Source organism: Chelmon rostratus, chromosome 9 (assembly GCF_017976325.1).
Source record: "Chelmon rostratus isolate fCheRos1 chromosome 9, fCheRos1.pri, whole genome shotgun sequence".
In the NCBI taxonomy this organism is placed as follows: Eukaryota; Metazoa; Chordata; class Actinopteri; order Chaetodontiformes; family Chaetodontidae; genus Chelmon; species Chelmon rostratus.
In genome coordinates, this window is record NC_055666.1 from 12,402,727 (window position 1) to 12,414,628 (window position 11,902).

The 11,902-nt window shown below is 41.6% G+C and overlaps 2 protein-coding genes across 3 annotated transcripts; both read left to right on the forward strand.

The window, feature by feature from the left end:
- Positions 1 to 1,050: 1,050 nt before the first annotated feature.
- slu7 (SLU7 homolog, splicing factor) lies at positions 1,051 to 7,255 on the forward strand. Of its 2 annotated transcripts, none has more exons than XM_041944150.1 (15): positions 1,051 to 1,206; positions 1,470 to 1,629; positions 2,369 to 2,522; positions 2,806 to 2,886; positions 3,020 to 3,184; positions 3,462 to 3,527; positions 3,652 to 3,783; positions 3,963 to 4,060; positions 4,141 to 4,208; positions 5,415 to 5,554; positions 5,809 to 5,970; positions 6,060 to 6,161; positions 6,270 to 6,347; positions 6,473 to 6,595; positions 6,674 to 7,255. In XM_041944150.1, the coding sequence occupies exons 2-15, from the start codon at positions 1,478 to 1,480 to the stop codon at positions 6,851 to 6,853; spliced, it is 1,701 nt and encodes a 566-aa protein (XP_041800084.1). In that variant the 5' UTR covers positions 1,051 to 1,206; positions 1,470 to 1,477; the 3' UTR covers positions 6,854 to 7,255. The 2 variants fall into 2 exon arrangements, with proteins under 2 accessions (XP_041800084.1, XP_041800085.1); XM_041944151.1 differs by having other exon boundaries at positions 1,060 to 1,194.
- A 1,027-nt stretch (positions 7,256 to 8,282) lies between these two features.
- c1qtnf2 (C1q and TNF related 2) lies at positions 8,283 to 11,667 on the forward strand. The gene is made up of 3 exons (XM_041944419.1): positions 8,283 to 8,418; positions 8,746 to 9,003; positions 9,659 to 11,667. Exons 1-3 carry the CDS (start codon positions 8,391 to 8,393, stop codon positions 10,297 to 10,299), a joined length of 927 nt encoding a protein of 308 aa, XP_041800353.1. The 5' UTR covers positions 8,283 to 8,390; the 3' UTR covers positions 10,300 to 11,667.
- The last annotated feature ends 235 nt before the right edge of the window (positions 11,668 to 11,902 follow it).

Consider the following 11,902-nt stretch of genomic DNA (forward strand, 5'->3'; position numbering starts at 1 on the left):
TTTACACATCATGGTTTATCATCAGAAACCTTGCAAATCATACACAATCCACAGTGTTTATATTTATTTAAAACAAAGATAATGAGCCATTCTGGATAAACAGCAGCACTTTGTCAACAGTAACAGTTCTATTTATCAGTTATGGCCAGATTAACCTCTTAGGGGTCACCAGGGCAAAAAGTAAGATGGTAGACCCTTATTAATCCTTTGTTTCCCACAGTTTCTGTGCAATGTGCACAGTTTTTTATGCTAAAATACCACCTGGCCCCTGTTTTACTGTGGGAGAATTTGATTAAACACATTAATTTAGCAAGCACAACCTTTAAATAAAAAGATAATAAAACAGGAACACCCTTCAAGATTGTATCAATTAATACAAGGACCCACTGTAGGGCCCTTATATCAGCTGATATTGTGCTTTGGTGTTGCATATTCCCAAACTAATTTTCAATTAATTAGCGCAAACCAGTACACACACAGGAAGCCAGGACCTCTGAGGCTCGAGCTGTTGGTAATCCACCAAGGTAACATGTGCTTTGCCCCCAATTTATCGGTGTGAATGTAGCATAATTTACACTTTAGACGAATTGCGAGAAAGTTCAATGACATCTGCCATGTACTACACAGAGAGCAAATACTGATTAGATTTTAAAAAATGTCGGCAACAGTGAGGTTGTAGATCAAGGCGAATAGTGCAGGCAGCTGTGTCCACTAGATGTCGCTCTTTCCGGCTGTGACATTACATTGTTGATTGCAACAGCACAGAGAAAGAAAGGACGCGATACAGTCACAATTAATCCCACCGAGAACCAGTCAAAGACCTGACCGCAGTTTTCGGCCACCACCGCCACAAGATTACACCTTTGGAAATAGACATAGCCCAAAGTGCAACGTAGTCCCGAGTTCGACCAGCGGGAGGGAGCAATGGGCCGGAAGACATCGAGCCTGCCAGAAAGAAGAAGAAGAAGAAGAAGAAGAAGAAGAAGAGGAAGAAGAAGAAGAGGAAGAAGAAGAAGAAGAAGAAGAAGAGGAAGAAGAAGAAGACGAAGACGACAGGACGTGACGTGACGCAAGTGCAGTTGACGTAAAATGGCGACGAACGTGTGTTAGTCAAAACACAACGGAGGTGCCCGAATACAGAGCAAGATACAGAGAAAACTAGCGATTTTACGTAGGAAACATCAAGGTACCAAGGTACTTACCAAGGTAACCAGTTCATTTATTGAATCGGTGCATTTGAGATGAAATACGTCTTCCACATTCAAGCCACTTAGCTGGTAAACAGCTAACTTAAGTTAGCCAGCATTAGAGAGGCAATAGCTTCTGTTTGAACTTCTCTAATTGTGAATAAATGCTGAGTACGGACGACGAAAGGAAGACTATATTCAGAATAGATGTGCTTATACTGAACACTTAAGTGTGTTACACGGCTGTATTGGAAGCTTAATGACGGTTATTACTGCTGGCAGGTCCAGTCATGGCCGAGCAGACTACCAATGCCACATCGGAGGGGATTGTGGGCCTGGATGAGCCCAAGAAGATGACCAGGGAGGACTGGAGAAAGAAGAAGGAGCTGGAGGAGCAGAGGAAGCTGGGAAACGCTCCAGCTGAGGTGGACGAGGAGGGGAAGTAAGTTTGTGTCTGCACAGAGAGTGGGTCCTCAGGGCATCTGAAGAAATGCTCCAGCTGAAAAGTTTAAAACTTGTACACATTTGGATATTTAAAAGGTCTAACAAGCAGAGACAGTGCTGTAATACCATTTCTCAAATATAGTAAGTTTACTCCAGTATTGCACTTCCAGAAGTACAATACTAACGACTGAAATAGTCCTTAACGTACTTGGATACTACATTTCAATTTATAACATCTTTATTAGATCATCCCTGGTTGGTGATGCCATGTTCATGTCATATCAGAGTTGTCATGATTACAGTTTCCAACTTGTAAACAACATTAACGTCTTAATGACAATTATGACCAAGAAACTGAGATTTTTGAAAGCTCCGAAGTCCAACTGATCACCCATTAATACAGAAATACTTGAAAGCAAAACAAACATGGACGCCATCATACGGCGAGACGTAATCATTGGAATATTTCTCTTCTCTATCGTCCTTTCCATGTGACGTCTTTAAAATTTTGATAGAAATATTTGTCTCCAAGCTGAAGCATAGATTATTTTAATAGCACCATTCAGGTTTTCTTGTCAGATGTGACATGGTCCTCCAAAGCCACAGAAGACATTAAACAACCGTTTTCACAGGCTGAGTGGTACTTCTCATGGCGAGTTAACTAGTCTTCGAAGCTACTTGAAGCTACTGATGTAACACTAACATGAACCACTTGTGCTGCTCCATTTCTTTTCCAGGGACATAAACCCTCACATCCCACAGTATATTTCATCAGTGCCATGGTACATCGACCCATCCAAAAGGCCCACACTAAAGCATCAGAGGCCTCAGAGTGAAAATCAGAGCCAATACTCAGCCATTGGAGAGTGGTACAAGAGAGGAGTGCAAGAGGTGAGGGTGGGTCGATGATTGACACGAGAGAGAGAGAGAGCGGCTGTCAGCAACGGGGAAAACGGCGTGTAGAGCTGATATATTGCCACATCTGGCTTGGGAATTATTTTCACCAGGCATTATGACTGGAGATACTTAAACATTTCAGACTTCAACAGCTTTTCAGTCTCAATATCGATTTTCACAATCAAATGTCTGGCTTTTCTGAAAATTTGAATATTTATTTGAATATATATTTTCGTATTCATTGACAGCCCTAATAGCTCTTTTTTCCTCCAAACAGAAAACTGTTGCCACCAAATTTCGTAAGGGAGCTTGTGAAAACTGTGGTGCCATGACACACAAGAAGAAGGACTGCTTGGAGGTAAAATGGATAAAGAAACCTGTCATCTTCCAGTAGAGATTAACTTTTAGTCATTTCCTATCCTGTGCATTAATGGAATGTTATATCTGTGATAAATAATGTAAACCTCTGACCTTGAATTTTCTCTTATCAGCGACCCAGAAAAGTTGGGGCTAAGTTCACGGGCACAGGCATAGCTCCAGATGAACACGCTCAGATACAGCTCAGTTTGGACTATGATGGAAAGCGGGACCGCTGGAACGGGTATGATCCTGAGGAACACCAGCGCATAGTGGAAGAGTATGCCAAAGTAGATCTGGTAAGCAGTCCAGTGGTAATTTAAGTATGGTTCAACTATGGAGTGTTTGGTTTGTTGGGAAGAAGAAAAACAAGCACAGATCTCTTCCCTCTTCTGAAGACAATGTTGTGTGGGACATTACGATCAGGAACCTAATTCAAACGAGCTATACACAGCAATTTCAAACTGGACCTTTTTATTGGTGTATGGATCAAAAAAACAAAATGTAATTATTACTGTGTTACCTGCTTCCTGTTGACCATGTGAATCTGACTTTTTATTTGTTTCTGCCTCTCAGGCCAAAAGGACACTGAAGGCACAGAAGCTTCAGGATGAGCTGGCCTCTGGAAAGCTGGACCCGACTGTAAGTCTCCAGTGATGTCAAGATTGCAGTAATAACGGACTGTGTCGCTGTCTAGGTTAAGAGAGAAAAGGTACTCCCTGATTTAGAACACAATCATTTAATTCGTATATTCCTTTCTCTGCAGGAGCGGGAACACGACAGCGAGGATGAGGATGAAGATAAATATGCGGATGACATCGACATGCCCGGTCAGAACTTTGACTCCAAGAGACGAATCACTGTCAGGAATCTGCGTATCAGAGAAGACACAGCTAAAGTAAGACACACATCTGGAAACACCGGCCTTTTCTGCTTTACCACTGTGGACTTTCTGACTGACGATACTAATTTTCCTGTGGTGGACCACGTTTGGTTGCCTGTAATGGCCACTGTCAAAGCTGTTGATTTGAGAGATGAAGTGCAACAATCTGAACTTCTTGTGTCTGTTTCTAACAGTACTTGAGGAATTTGGATCCAAATTCAGCATACTATGATCCAAAGACACGAGCTATGAGAGAGAACCCGTACTCCAACACTGGCATGAACCCTGACGAGTAAGTTACTGTATTTCCTGATCATTCAAACAATGTCACTGGCTTATACTGAATAATAAGAAAATCATTTTGTCTGACAGAGTGGGGTATGCTGGGGACAACTTTGCTCGCTATACTGGGGACACAATCACCATGGCTCAAACACAGCGTGAGTTACCAAGATATTTTCCAGCTCTCTTATAGTCTCCACTGGGGTCATTGGTACTTCAGGGTTATATGGTAATTAGTAGCATCAAACCTCCTGTGCTTAAATGCCATTTAGGCCCCATTTGCTCCTGGTATTAGGATGCGATCTGTCTCCAGACACGGTAAGGAAAAACATATGTTAATGCAAGGTGTAAATGCATTGTGATCGGAATATGACTGGGTCTGCCTAATCCCATCTGGAAGTGGTCTGGCTTACACTGTGTTCAGATCTTACAATGTGCTGGCATCTGTACACAACACATCATTGATAGGCCACAGATGTTTGTTTTAATCTAATATAAAATAAAGGTTGTGGTTGGAATTTAGAGAGCGAGCAAGCGAGAAGGCTGAAAGCAGCGTGTGTTGAGAACGATATCGGTGGGAAATGAACGATATACACTAAGAAATAATTTGTCTGTGCAGCCAGACAAGACGTATCATTTATCAAGTCACATAGCAGCCTACACACCAGCACTGCAACACACTGGGATAAAATGACAAAATACATTTTATACAAAGAAGGGAAAAACTTCATGTGTTACATCTGCTGAATTTACAAGAGGGCACACATAATTATGAATTTGCCATAGACAGCATTTGACAAAGATTATCTTAAAAACAGGTTTTGCTCTGGAGGACAGAGATAAAATCTCAAAGAGGACAATGAGAATCAGTTAAAAAAAAAAGCAGGTGTAAATTTAAAGGCGAGATCGGTTTGTTAATTATCCAGATAACGTCTCCGGATACAGATTCCACTCTGATTCCAGGTGTAAGTGCGGTGTTACACATCAGCTGTTGCTGTGAGTGTGTATGTTTTGTCAACAGGAGACACGTTGTCTGTGAAATAGAACAGTAAGATTAGCAAGGCTGGAAGAGGGGACACATTATAAACTGTTTCGGTGGTTGGAGTTATGTGCACTGGTATCAAAAATCAAGCATGGGAATGTTATGCCAATTATTTTGCAGCCAAAGCGTGTCTACTGTTGTGATATAACATGGTAGATATGAGACGAGGTACCAAACACAGACTGATTCCATTTTTGCAATGAACAGCAAATATGATTCTTTGCTTTCACACATTAAATAGAGCACAGAAATATCACTGACTGACAATGATGTAGCATGTTTTTGTGCTGTAAATAACAGTGAGCACTTCATCTTGTGACAGTGTTTGCCTGGGAGGCCTATGAGAGAGGCTCTGAGGTGCATCTGCAGGCTGACCCCACCAAGCTGGAGCTGCTCCACAAGTCCTTCAAGGTCAAGAAGGAGGACTTTAAAGAGAAACAGAGGGATGGCATCCTAGAGAAGGTACACGGCTGCCTTCTTTTTTTTCTTTTTAAGCAGCAGCAACAGCAGCAGGCTGTTAATTTCATGTCACACTTTGCATTACGGGTCCAATAAAATCTAGGCCACAATCTGTGTGATTGTATAACCTCAGTTTTGATGCAGAGACATGTCATCGAGATTTCAATACTTTTCTCTCAGCCCCAAATTATACGCTGTTGAGTATTCGTACTGGCTAAAGATGTCATTGATGATGTGCCTTTGTGTGTGACAATCAGTATGGAGGTGAAGAGCACTTGAATGTACCTGCGCGGGAGCTGCTGTTGGCCCAGACGGAGGACTACGTGGAGTACTCTCGTCACGGCGCTGTGCTAAAGGGGCTCGAGAAGGCGGTGGCTCGCTCCAAGTATGAGGAGGACGTGCTCATCAACAACCACACCGTAAGGACGGCAGAACACACTGTGGCACCCGCAGGAAAAAGCCATTTTGGTTTTGTTTGTATTCTAATCAAAGAATCTCCTGTCTTTAGTGCATCTGGGGCTCCTTCTGGAAGGATGGCTTTTGGGGATACAAGTGTTGTCACTCCATGGTCAAACAGAGTTACTGCACAGGAGAGACTGGAGTTAGAATAGTAAGTAGATGTCCTAGCAGTGTTCAGATGTTCTGTTTGATACACCGTTTTTGTAACATTTTAATTGTGTAACTCACACACTCTTTTTGTTCTCTTCATAACCTGAAGAGCAACACAGACTGTGTCCCATTTGAAGAGGGACTGACCGAGCCACAGGAGGAAGAGCCGCCAAAGTCTCTGCTGGAAGTAAGTGCAGCTGAAGAGATTTAAAACAGGAACAGTTCCTGTAAGAGGTCACATGGGTGTTTTTATCATCTGTGAAAACATAGATCTAACTGTATGCTCATTGCGTCAATGTTTTTAATCCCCAGATGCATCGGGAGAAGGTGATAAAAGAGAAGAAGAAGAAAAAGAAGAGCAAAAAGAACAAGAAGCACGGCTCTGACAGCAGTGATTCAGAGAACGAGGAGAAGAAGAAGGAGAAGTTGAAGAAGGTAAAGTTATTTTTGTTTTTAATCCCCATTTAGCTAATTTCTCCGTGATTGACCCCCAACCTGTTTCCCTCTCCCCAGGCTCTAGAAGCAGAGGACAGGCGGGTGAAGCACATTGAGACAATAATGCAGCTGGATGAGAGGAAGAGGCCATACAACAGCTTGCAGGAAGTAAAGGCGCCCACTGAGGAGGAGATGGAGGCCTTCCGCATGAAACGCTGCCGGCCAGATGATCCCATGGCTTCCTTCCTGGGACAGTGACCTCTTCTTCATCCCTGCTGCCTCCCCTAAGCTCTCCCCAAGGACTCTAGACTCTACCAGAGCTGCTGCTCGGTGAAACAAAAATGTGTCAGACTCATAAAACTCAGCTTTGGTCTCGTAAATTCATCACAGGAGACTTCTGTTGATTTATGAGCGTGACAAACAGTGTACAGTGTTTTGTGCATTTTATTTTGCACCTTTTTGTTTTTTTTATGCTAGAGGTTTGTAGTTGATGGTGCATCGGACAATAATAATGTAATCTTTTGTTTGTACTTAATCCATCTTTGTGGAAAAAAAGTAAAAATGACAGTTTTCTTGACAGATTTTCTTGGATTTGGAAGCCACCCTCATACCTTTTAGTGCGATTAATGCATCATTTTTATAATAAAATATATATACCTGTCCAAACACTTTGTGTTGTGTAAAAAGTTCACATTTTTATTTTAGTTTTAGCCTTTTAAAAGGTCGATGATCATTGATTAACGTCATTGTAGATGTTGTGCCAGTGTTATTTTCAACAGATTCAATCCATATTTTAAATTTCATTTGATATTTGAAATACTGCTTTCTTCAGTTGTCATTAAAGATGGGTAGGGAAGTACTCTATTACATAGTTCAAAAGTTCCAGAATAAGATGAATAACATTTAGTTCTCACAGGTTTTAAGAAGTTCTCTTTTGCTAAGATTTGCAAGGAAAAGATCTTATCAGCGGCATCAATGTGCATTCAGTGCTTCTGAGATTGCTTCATAAAAAGCAGTGTAGTTGTATTAGATGCAGCTCTAGCAGTCAACTCTCGAGCAGTGGTGTTTAATGTTGATTTACGTTTTAAATATTACCATTGATTTTCATTTTTTGACAGTTAAAGCTAAACATAAGTCTGCAGTATGTGCAGGTCAGCTATCGAAGACTTTGGTGTGAACGTGTGTCTTTTTTTATTTTATTTCAATGTCAATGGTGTCTCAGAAACCCTGCAACACAGCAGACAGTTATGTAATTTCTCTTCACATGGTTCCTGTTAAAGGTGAATACAGTAGATCACTAAACACAAGGCACTGCCTCACCCAGCAGCTGGAACATTTTTATTGGTCTCTCAGCTCTTGGCTCTGCATCACAGCGATAAACACAAACACATCTGGTAATATTCACAGTGCATTTTATACACTTCTGCAGACCACCTTGTGCTGTTTAATTTTGCACAACGTAATGTCATCAGTATTTACAGTAAGACCTACGCAGCTTTGTTCTAAACTCTTTATCATGTCTGCTGTACAACATCCTGCTTTCCCACAGCGTGTGAACATGTGATGCGTCACCACTTCAGCTGTGCAATACTGCTGCACTGACTCGAATTTAATGACATCATGGTGAAAGTATTTTTTGGCAGTGTAAACAGGGCGGATGTTATGGACTATGATTCACTGGGCTGCACATTTCTCTGCAGCGCTTCTCAAGAATGATATCTCACCCGCTTATTGGAAAATCATGTAGGAAAGTTTGCACTCTCAGGCAGAAAAAGGACTTGGATAGAGCTGAAAAATGCCCATGGGTCATAATTTCTCAACTGGTGAGTTGTTTCTCTGTGTTTTTCAAATATCTGATACACTTCCTTTGCAAAAGCATGCAGTGAGCGGCATTCTGTGCTTTGACTATTCCCATACATAATGGATGTATCATGTTTCTCACCAGGCATTGATTACATTACATAGCATCACACCATTTATGGTGCAGATAGTATGCATGTACTCTGCCACTGCTCCCTATTTCAGTCTCTTTCGCCTGGCACATTCTTTGTTTTTTCTTCACTGACATTTGAATCATCTCATTGTAACTAACTTGCAAACCTAAAACAAATATATTGTAAACAGTTAACTTTCCTTCATCTCCTCCGCAGTGACCATCATGCTCCAGATATGTGTGATGTTCTGTTTGCCGTCAGTCGTCTTCTCCCAGTCAATGTATCCTTCACCCAAGAGAGGTCGCAACATCACCATCCACTCCTCCCAGCTGGTCTGCAGTCTCCCCGGCCCAGCGGGGCCTGCCGGGAACCCTGGAGCCCCCGGATCACCAGGAGCCATGGGCCCCATGGGGCCTCCAGGGAAGGATGGCCCAGATGGGAAGGATGGACAGAAGGGAGAAAAGGGAGATGGAGGTAGTTACTGACTGACTCGCTTCGGTTCTGTTTGGGGCTCTGGAGACCCTGGACCCTCTTTAACAGCTCAAACAGCATATTTAACATGTATTATCATCTTGATACTTCTTGACTTTTCAGAATTTTAGAATTGCTTGTAAACATGATTTTAAACTGATTACCTGTTTCAGAGGTCGGCTACAGAGACACATTGCTTCTCCCAAATACCAAATCTATATATCTATCAAGTCTATTTGAATTCCTGTTATTGACAATGGTGGAATGTAACTAAGTACATTTACGCAAGGACCATACTTAATTAAGTATTTCCATTCCATTCCATAGCTCCTATAAAGTGTTATCCATGAAGAACAGTGCTTTGCGGTCATTTCATATATTGGGATTGCATCAAAAATTATTATTTTTACACATGTATCAGCAGGGTCTTCTGGGCCCCAACAATAAGGTATTACAGCCAGTGTCAACAGAAAAAAGGGTTAATGCATGTTAACTTTAGACACTCCAGCGGCACTGTACATAGAGACGACAGGTTCCTCCAGGGCAAATGATAAACTGCGAGGTATAAAGTCAGAATGGGGAGTTACTCTAGGCTCTTTTGACTGCCATGCCATAAAACATCGGTCAACGTCTGTCATCATTTTGCATCTGTTGTCAGGTGATCCAGGGAGGCCTGGGAACATGGGCAAGCCGGGCCTGAAAGGGCGCGAAGGCGTCATAGGCAAAGCTGGACCTCGAGGGCTGAAGGGGGTACGAGGAACACCAGGGGTAGCAGGAAAACGAGGAGAAAAGGGAGAGATGGGTGACGTGGGCCAGCAAGGAGCTCCTGGAGGCTGCAATTGTGGCGGTACAGCCCGATCAGCCTTCTCCGTGGCGGTGACAAAGAGCTACCCTAAAGAGCGACTGCCCATCCGCTTCAGCAGGATCCTGCTGAACGAGGGGAATCACTACAACTCCAGCAGTGGCAAGTTTGTCTGTGTCATCCCTGGGGTCTATTATTTCACATATGATATCACTCTGGCAAATAAGCACCTAGCCATTGGGCTGGTCCACAATGGACAGTACAAGATCAAGACATTTGATGCAAATACAGGGAACCACGACGTGGCGTCTGGTTCTACTGTTCTCCACCTGCAGCAGTCAGACCAGGTCTGGCTGCAGATCTTCTACTCTGAGCAGAACGGACTCTTCTTTGACCCTTTCTGGACAGACAGCACCTTCACTGGCTTTCTTATCTATGCTGACCAGGACTATCTTGATGAGGCTGACAGAAAAGCTAATGCTCAGGATGGCAGTTAATACTGTCATCCTGACAGTATTAACTGCCATTAACTGCCAGCGACTGCTCCACAGTGGTAGGCCTCAGTGTATTTCTGTTGTTTTTCAAGTTACAACACCAGGGGGCGCACAAGAGGAGAAAACAGTCAACCAGAGTTAAGTATTAGTTTCAGTATTAAAATCACTTGAAGTGGTTTAATACTGAAAAGTTATGTGTTTAGGCTGCAGGTTCCTTCAGGGTGCTGCAGTTCTATTTCTCCAATAAGTAACAGAATTATTCCTCTTTAGATTTATCTTACAGGAACTATTATTATTTTATAAAAGACAGGACAAAGTCATCTTTTGTTGTGAAGTTTTTTCTAACATACAAAGACAACATAAAATTGGAGGTGAAATGAAGCCAACATTACTATATTAATTTTACAGCCCTGAGCACACAAAATGGTGATGTGTTTGTGTGCTGTCTGATGCCCTAAACTTAGTAAAACCGAGAAATTGCCTCTTTGACAACTGAAAATGTAATTTTTTTAGGATACTGCAATTTAAAGGTAAATATTAATTTACATTTTTTTTAAAAAACATATAGTGATGCATTAAAAATGTTGGTTAATTGAGGTTATCATGTTCTTAGCATTCATTATTACATATTCCCAAAGGGGGGCCCACCAGGTCAGAGGATCCCTGGATTACCAGATATTTAAGAAATAGTTTAATTTCACTCTTTGGAATTAGAATTTAAGTGAATGAGAAGGAGATGGATGAAGAGAGGAGACAGAAAATGTGGAGAGATGTGTCTTGTTCATATTACCCTGATTTATGTCATCTTGTGGACAGTTTCCACATCACACTTGTCTTGAGTACCTACAGGATGAACATGACTGGCTTCAACTAGGTGTGATGTCACAAAGCTGTGCTCATATCTCAAACACAAGCACAGAGAAACGTTTCCTCTTCTGCAGATAAATGTGAAAACAGCATCAACATCAACCTGCACAGTGAAGCTCAAACATCCAAGTGATGAAGGAACAAGCAAAACACATTTTTGAGTTGACAAAGACTTTAGTCACCTTATCAGGCAGAAGAAATATTATTCTTCTGTGTTCTCAGCCCAATGAAGCTATGGAAGCATTGTAGCCCATAACGTGGATAAAAAGTAACCGAAAGAAGAAAGTGAATATTTTATTTTGATATTTGTATCATTGGATGATTTCTGATTTCCAAATTTCTTCTTCTTCATTTTACTCATTATTGCTACCTCCTCATTTGTAGTTTTGACAGGATGTCTTTGTTTAGCATTAGCTCATAGCCTGCCCAAAAATTGATTAATATGAGAGAAGGACTCTTTTTTTAAAAAAAACTGGGAATATTTCAGTCTATTTGTCCATGTAAACGGTGGTTCTTGGAATCAATAAATCAGTTAAACATTTTCAACAGAAGGAAGTTTGTTTTTTCAGTGAAAAGCACTTCAGAGGGGAGCTAAATAGCAAAATGCTAAAATTGCTAATAACACAACGGAAACGAAAAAAGCAAAGCAATGAATTTGAATAAAAAAATATAAAGAATTCACACGCAGTATAAATAAAAATGGACCGGCTCGTGATTGGTACTGCTGTTTGTAGTTCCG

Excerpts from the sequence above, each read along its gene's own strand:
- c1qtnf2 (XM_041944419.1), top strand. The coding sequence starts at position 8,391 with ATGCCCATGGGTCATAATTTCTCAACTG. Across the intron at positions 8,419-8,745 it reads GGGTCATAATTTCTCAACTG|TGACCATCATGCTCCAGATA; the intron begins GTGAGTTGTTTC and ends TCTCCTCCGCAG. Across the intron at positions 9,004-9,658 it reads GGGAGAAAAGGGAGATGGAG|GTGATCCAGGGAGGCCTGGG; the intron begins GTAGTTACTGAC and ends ATCTGTTGTCAG.
- slu7 (XM_041944150.1), top strand. The coding sequence starts at position 1,478 with ATGGCCGAGCAGACTACCAATGCCACATCGGAGGGGATTGTGGGCCTG. Across the intron at positions 3,185-3,461 it reads AGTATGCCAAAGTAGATCTG|GCCAAAAGGACACTGAAGGC; the intron begins GTAAGCAGTCCA and ends TCTGCCTCTCAG. Across the intron at positions 3,784-3,962 it reads TCAGAGAAGACACAGCTAAA|TACTTGAGGAATTTGGATCC; the intron begins GTAAGACACACA and ends TGTTTCTAACAG.